This window comes from Alligator sinensis, unplaced genomic scaffold (assembly GCF_000455745.1).
Source record: "Alligator sinensis unplaced genomic scaffold, ASM45574v1 scaffold28_1, whole genome shotgun sequence".
NCBI classification, from domain to species: domain Eukaryota; kingdom Metazoa; phylum Chordata; order Crocodylia; family Alligatoridae; genus Alligator; species Alligator sinensis.
In genome coordinates, this window is record NW_005842133.1 from 81,504 (window position 1) to 89,629 (window position 8,126).

Genomic DNA, 8,126 nt, shown 5'->3' on the forward strand with positions numbered 1-8,126 from the left:
TATATATATATATATAAAAATAAAAACTAATACAAATATATATTTAGAAGAGTTCTGAGATCCCTCTGTTCATTGTTCAAAAATGTAAGAAAAATGATTCAAGAGAACTACTTACATGAATCCTGCTTTGGTTTTACAATATAAATGTCCTTGTAGGCTTTTCAGGGATAGTATATCCTTTCTCTGTCCTAATCTTTAATTTTACCTTTATTTAGTGCTACTAAGTACTTTCAAGATTATTCTCATTTTATATTCTCTTATGTATCTCAGGAGAATACTGAATCCTGGTTTATTTTTTATATTTCATTAATATGATTACAGCATTTAAAATTAAAAACCATTACTAACATAACACAGATGGGGTTTTAAAAAATAAAAAAGGTGTAAAGTGGCTTATTTCATTAAAGCTGTACTAATGCATTATATAATTTTATATGCCCTTTGAAAGCATAACTTTCAGGAAAGCTATTTTAATCTTTTTCTTCATTAATAATTGATAACAGCTGAGGTTTTCTTAATGCTAGGTGCTTTTGTACAGTAAATATATTAAAAATATTTTTCAGTTTATCCATTTTATATTAGCACTTGAATATTAACTACTTATTTAAGTGACCTTCAGTAGGATTTGAAATTAAAAAATACTCTTAAAAGTGTCACCAGCAGATTGAAAGTAATTGGAAAGAACTTGTGTTCTAAACAAGGGATGCTCAACCCCCAGCCTGCGGGACAGATAGGGACCCGGTTGTCATATTTCAGACCCATGGGGAGCCCCGAGACCTGCACACTGAATGTGGTGTCCCAACCTAGCATGCAAGTCTGGATGGGAGCAGTGCTAGACCCTAGGACCCAATCCTGGTTATAGGTGGCCAGGAAAGAGCAGTCTTGGACCCCTGGCACCCAATCCTGGTTCATGTGGGTGTGGACTGGGGTGGTCCTGGGCCCCCAAGATACAAGCCCAGTATGCGAGGGGCAGAAGGGGGCAGTGCCAAGACCTAAGGCCCAATGGTTTACGGACTGGCCCCAGGTCTCTCATCTGGGCCACAGAGTGAAAACCTTGAGCACCACTGTTGTATACTCATCCAGCAGACATACAGGTATCATTAACATTACATCTCCTAAACATGTCATTCACCTTATTTATAAAAAAAAAAAAAAAAAAAAGGAAAATTTTTAATAGGAAGAAACCTCAGCTAGATTTTAGGAGAAGTTCTGGAGAAGGATGAGAAGGGACTTGTACACTGTTTCCATTTTTCTTCTACGTTAATCATTGTGTATTTTTCATTTATGCAGATTTAAGATTATTTCAAATGTGGGCTTTAATTCTGCAATGCTCTTACATCTTTTTAGAAACTTGATAATAGTGATTTTCTGTCAGTTTTGCTCTTTGCTCAGTCTGATTTTGGAATGGAACTTAAATTACCATAAATTTTGCTTCATGGTGATTGGTGTGATCCATTATGTCAGCAGAGCTTTAAAAGACTTAGTTTCTCAATCCAGTTCTAGTAACCTTGAAAGTAATTTCTGTAGAAGTCTAACAATTCAAGAGAATGATTATGTAACATAGGATATTAATGCTAACTTATTAAAGCCACCTGAAATACAGCAAATTTTCCTTTCAGTGGAAAGTCTTACTCGTCTCTGAAATATGGCTCGTGAACTCTGTGATGGTGGAGTGGATGGAGCATCCCAGAGGAGCATGGGGGCCCCGCCGTGTGCTTGGTGGTGAACCCGGAAGTGGACTGGAAGTACTTTTGGTCCACTTTCGGGTCCGCCCCCCGCACCTCGCCAGCTCAATGATGGGCCGCAGGGGGACCCTGGGTGCCCCCCCAGACCCAGGAGGCACCAGTCACCGAGCTGGGGAGGTGTGAGGGGGGGGGGGCCCTGCACACTCCTGTGGGAGGCTCCATCCACCCCAGAATTGCAGCGTTCATGAGTCGCCTGGTACCTAGATGTATGTAGAAAAAGCATTTAAAGCTGTGTCTATGTCCGAATCGCCGAATCTTTCCAAATCTCTCTGAATCAATTTGGAGGGTTCTGATTTGTTTCGGAGAGATTAAAGGGTTCCTGATTCGATTTGGATTAAGAGATTCACCCACCAGGTCAAATCAGGGACCGAAGCTTTGCACAGCCCTAATAGTTACTACAAGAATAGCCATCATGTACATTTCGAACATGTTATCGATTTAATTCTCTCCTACAGAAACCTTTTTACAATATGACATACTTCAGATATATGGGGACCTGGCAAAAGCAGTCATATGGATCTTTGCAGGTGAAATACCTCATTTACAGATTTACAAAATGATGGTAGGACTTGAGGTCAGATCCAGCAGTGCTGTTTCAGTTGCAGTCACGCCTACAAGAGTTTTACATAAGTTTGCCCGGAGGATAGTTACAGCTTCAGTTTCCCAGCAAATGGCAAGAGGAAATTCTTTGAGGATCTTAGTATAAAACAGTCTTTATGGCCTGAGTGAACCATAGTACTTGCTGAAGTGTTTCTAAAGCTACTGAAATTATATCTGATATTTCAGCTATGCTCTCTTCCACAATACTTTCTGTTATACATTTTTAAGTATGTACATAAATTTAAATGCAAACCTAACTACTTAGGATCTTATGTGACACATGCACACACACCCATCACCATTATCTGCACATAATTAGTGCTCCCTACAGTGTAGCAAGGAACTTAAAAAAAAAATTAACAATAAGCAGAAATTTTTCTGAACTGGAAACTGTTACTTGTTATGTGGAAACCATTTTCTGAGCATTTTGTTAATTGAGCATTCTATAGTAAGGAAATGTGAAAACATCCAACCTGTTGAAACCTTTTACAGCAAGGTGTAGGAGAAAACTAATTATTAGTCTTTTAAGTGTCTAGGAAAATGCGACACATTAGCATACTAAGTTTTTAAATTTTGGATTGGACAACCTGGACAGCAGTTCCTATCAGTTTGTTCAAGTAGCATGCATAGTGATGGCCAGCTTTGTTTGAGAAATAAGGGTTTCTTGAGGGTAGTGTTGTACTTTATCTCTTAAGTTTTATTGCACGACAAATGGTAAGCAAAGACGTACAGAAATGTACTGTGTTCTTCCATGGTTTCTAATGCTAGTGAAACACAACTAGATTTTGCTCTGGTGTTTTACCCCAGAACGGGAAATTCAGTCCCAATTATGAAAATTAGGCTTTTCTTTTTGAACATCTGAATGATTTCAGCAACTTATCTTGAGATTTCTGTAAATGTCCCGCTGAGCTTTTTGTAGTCATTTGAACTGCTAATTTTCTGTTGGGTAGGAATGCTCTGAATGGCATGAAATAGCTTATTATGTAATAGCTATCGAGTACCATTGTGTAGCAGTCACTTTTGCATGTGTGAATTTAAGAAAGTAGGAGTCAAGGGATGTATCCTTAAAATAGTTCTTAAATTACATTCAGCATTTAAGTAATGTTGACAGAATGCTTTAATTTACTTCCTGACACAAACTTACTGGGGACCAATTGCTCCCTACCCTACAGTGACTAAACCAGGGCTGTCCAACTTGCAGCCCCCAGGCTAACCAAAGGGTTAGAACGCAGCTTGCAGGGTCCCACCCAGCTGCCATTCCCCCTCCGCATTTGCTCGTGCCACAGAAGCCAGGGGGGCCTGAAGTGTCCTGGGGGTGCTGTACACTGCACGGGAGAGCTAACTGCCTGAGCTGGTGGGGGTGGGAGGTGGTAACCTGTGCAGTTGAAAGGGGGGAGCTGGGCTGTCCATGCCATGCTCAAGGTGGGGACAAAGGGCTGTCCGTGCTACAGAGCTGCACCTGCAGCTGGGACAGGGAGGGAGCTAGGTGCCCAGCACCCCCTCTGCTAAATGTGCTGCACAGGTAGCCCAACTGCTCCTGGGCAACCAGGAGGCGTGGCTTGCTGCACATAGGGCTGGGAGAGCGGGGAGAGAGGAGCTGGTCTTCCCAGCGTACTCCCCATTGCCAGTGTCAGTGCTGCACTCTCCTGGTTGCGTGCAGAACAGCCTTCCCTGCCCCAGCTGCATGGTGGATGCCAGACTGCCTGCACTTGATGGGACTACTAGGAGATGAAGGTGCAACCAAGCTGTTTGCACAGCAAGGGCCGGGGGGGGTGCAGTTCTGGACAGCCGACACAGCACGTGGCTAAAAGAGGTTGGGGGGGTGGGGGATCTGGGAGGGGCACTCAGCAGTTCATGTGGTAGAGGGGAGCTGGGGGGAAGGCATCCACATGGCAGGCTGGCTCTGGGTCTGTGCCGTGTATGGCATGCAGCCCCTGGCTACCTGCAAGGTGGACATTCCTGGTTTAAACCCTTGGAAAAAAGTCAGAGATTTTGTTTAGAAAATAAAGCTATTGTTGACAATAATTGTCAAAACCTTTTTGTGTAGGTGATGTAATTCAACCCGGTGTTATCCATGACATGCCAAGTTCAGCATCATTTCAACTTTTTTTTTTTTTTAGCCTTTCCTGTGGACTCCTCTCACAGTATAAGATCTACATTGCACAAACCAAGTTTTTTCAATAAATATAAATAAAATCCATTTGAACTATAACCAGTTTGTTAAGAGTGAGTCTTTATAATTTAGGTTTTTTTAAGACGTGACGATTTTACTTTGAACTCTTCTTTCTTATTTTTTACTCTTTTTTTTGTTGTTGTTTTTTTGCCCCAGTTAATTTCATTAACTGCTCTCAGCAAATGTGCTGTAAAGTTACAAGTATCTTTTTCTGACTAATGTTTCCACTTGTCATCCATTTGCTGGCATGAAAACTATAAGGATTTATTACTCTATAATCAAAATCTTCATCTCCCAGAAAATCAGAGCTATAGGCTTTACCTATTAAAGTGGCAGCTACAAATTGCCATGTGTTAAAAAGTCAGAAGCCTTATATTTTTAAAGAATAGATGTAGTTTATAAAACCAGCTTAATGTAACTCTTAATTATTTGAGATAAGTGGGTGGTAGTTTTAAAGCAAAGTTTTGTGGGATGGAAATACTCCAACATAAAAAATTACAATTTCCTGTGTTACAGTGGAAACAGTTGTTTCATTAATGCCATGAATCGTTAGTTTCTTCCATATTTAACTTATGCCTATGTCAGTAATAGACAGTTAGACTGATGCAGCAGTGCAGACATTCATAATTGAAAGTAATTTCTGTTAATGTAGGATTCTGTAGATCAGTGGGAGCCAACTTGTTTCACAGGCATGCCACAACGTAGCCCCACACCCTCCCTGAGTGCCACTGCAATGCCTTTCCCTTCTGTGATCTGCTGCTCAGCTTTCTGTTTCCTGCCCTTTGCTCCCTGCCTGATGTGATGCCCAGCTTTCTGGTTTCTGCTGTATCTGCGCTGTACTGCCTATTAGGGGTGTGCATAGTGGGCAGCATTCGATTTGGATTCGGCCCGATTTGGGGGACAGTGATTCGATTAGCTGATTCAGATCACTGTCCTGATTCGATTCTGATTTGGAGAATCAGCAATTCAGACACAGGCTCAGCTTTATATGTTTTTTTCTACATACCTTGTTTTTTTCTTCATACCAGGTGTGGCTCGTGAATGCTGAGATGGTGGGATGGATGGACCATCCCACAGGGGGAGGGGAGGGGGGACCCATGCATGCTCAGCGGTGGACCTGGAACTGGACCGGAAGTGCTTCCAGTCCACTTCCAGGTCCACTGGGAAGTGCACTGCCCCCCCCCGCCCGCACCTCCTTGGCTTGGCGATTGACCACAGGGGGACCCTGGGTGCCACCCCAGACCCAGGAAGCATCAGTTTCCAACCTGGGGGACAGACAGGGACCCCCGCACACTCTGCGGCAGACCCAGAAGTGGACCAGAAATACTTCTGGTCCATTTCTGGGTCCACCACTGAGCGTGTTAGGGACCCCACCCATGCTCCCATGGGATGCTCCATCCGCCCCACCATTTCAGCATTCACGAGCCACGCCTGGTACCTTGAGGTATGTAGAAAAAACATATAAAGCTATGTCTATGTCCAAATCATTGAATCTGTCCAAATTCGATTTGGAGAGATTAATGGGTCTCCTGATTCAATCCGGATTCAGAGATTCAGCCTCCGAATCGGGCCAAATCTCCTCCAAATCGAATCGGCAACCGAAGTTTCGCACAGCCCTACTGCCTATGGCCTCCCCAGTCTGCCGTGTGTCAGATAGGAAGGCTGCCAGTGCCACTTGGGGCACCCAGGAGGCAGGTTGGCTACCCCTCCTGTAGGTAGTTGTTAATGTTGACAGATGGCTACCTGGTATCAGAAGGCAAGGCAATATACCTGACTTACATTTATGTGAGAACCAGTGACTGAAAGTCTAGAAAATTTTCCTGCTGTGCCTGTGTAAGAGAGAGCAGCCTGGAAAAATATTACATTTAGAATGATAAAATAGTAGAATCTGATAATGGCAAAGTTCTGTCAGGTCTCCAGGTCCATCTTTTGTCCATCCTGGGACATCCCCTATAATATTCTCATTATTCGGGGGTGAAAAAATCATGAGGTATACTGAAATTGGAGGTAATGTTTTAGTGCTGTTTAAAACCATACAAATGTATGCTGGCTCCTGTAGGCATTTTGATGCTTTACTGGACAGGAGAAGTTGTGAGCAGACCTCTGTCCTCTGTGACAGCAGCATTCATGGCCCACTACTACATCCTCAGGCTCATTTACTTTATGTTTATGCTTGAGATTTTTGGCAAAAAAATCCCCACTGTTTCTAAGTTAAAAGTTCCACTTGTCCCAACAAGCACCTAACTTGTCACAAAATATATAAATTCAATCGGCCAAGAGATTTTTAGCAGTCATTTGATATCTTCATTTTTACATTTTTCTCATACATATTTCTGTGTGTGGTGTATGTGTATTTAGCTTTGCATTTTTAAATAAAGAAAATTAGCTTTATATTTGTTTCACATAGTATAATAAGCTATGGAGTTGTCGTTAATCTAGTTAGTCTCCTGTGCACCCAAATACCGTAAAAAAGCAACTAATGTGCTCCATGTTCTCTACTCTCATAGAGCCATTGAATGGGTCAGCTTGACTGGTTTCCTCTCCTTTGCTACATCAGCACCCAACAATTTGGGGTTAGTACGGAATGAGCTGCAGCTGGTTGATCTCCCAACAGGTTCGTATTTCTTGGAAAACCTGTATATAATTCAGTTCTGAAAAGTATTATGACAGATCTGCTGGGGTGTTTCCAGTTTGTATTTTGTTGCCTTTAGTGCCAAATAAAAATGTGTATTACTCCTACATCTTGTTTTCAAGGTTAATATAACCAGGAGGAACTGAGCAGATTCCATCTTCCTTTGTGTGAGATTTTAAGTTCCAGTCAGATCTGTGAAAACATACTAAAAGGAACAAGTTTGCACAAATCACTCTCATTTAATCTAAACTCGATAATTGCCATTGGACTGTAGCAGAGTGAATACCATTTTAGCAGCAGACAAGGTTCCTTGGGTGAATTTGATATCTTCTATTAGACCAACCCAAATAGTTGGAGAATAGGTATTAAGCAAGCTTTTGAGTTCAAAAACCCTTCGTCAGGCTAAGGAAGTTTCAGCAGTTGGTGTGTGCTCTTCCTGGATGGGATGAAAAGTAAAGAAGCCAGCGGCTGGACTGGAGAGTCGGTTGCCAGGCAGATTATAATGTGTCAAAAATCCAATGTCTATGTTTAGTCCATGATCTCTAGTATCCAGCAGGTTGATGAAATGGAGTTCATAGGCTCGTCTCTGGGAAGTGTTGTGTAAGTTTCCCTTGAGGCTCAGGACTGAGAGATTGGAGAGAGAGTGGCCCTCCTGTGAGAAATGTGCCCCCACCGGTAATTGGGTGTTTCTGTCTTTGATGGATTTTCGGTGTGCGTTCCTTCTGGTGCGCAGTTGTTGTCTGGTCTCTCCTACATATCTTCCATCAGGGCATTTGGTGCATTGGATGAGATGTATGACATTCCTGGAGGTGCAGCTGTAAGATCCTGGGATGCTGCTGGCTCTGTTGTGGGGTGTAGTAATAGTGGGGGTGGTGGAGATGTGTTGGCAGGTTTTGCATTTCTTGTCATGGCACGGTCTGGATCCTTTTGGTGTGTTCTGGGCTTGAGGAAGTTTGCTTCTGGTGATGAGGTTGGC

At 42.6% G+C, this 8,126-nt stretch overlaps 1 protein-coding gene across 1 annotated transcript in view; it reads left to right on the top strand.

Annotated features, from left to right (window-relative positions):
* WDR11 (WD repeat domain 11) overlaps positions 1-8,126 on the top strand; it is a gene marked incomplete at its 5' end in the record, with an annotated part of 90,301 nt that overhangs the window by 44,066 nt on the left and 38,109 nt on the right. Inside the window, one exon of the mRNA XM_006025133.2 lies at positions 7,026-7,132. Coding sequence (XP_006025195.1) covers positions 7,026-7,132 — 107 coding nt within the window. The remainder of the gene's footprint in view (positions 1-7,025; positions 7,133-8,126) is intronic.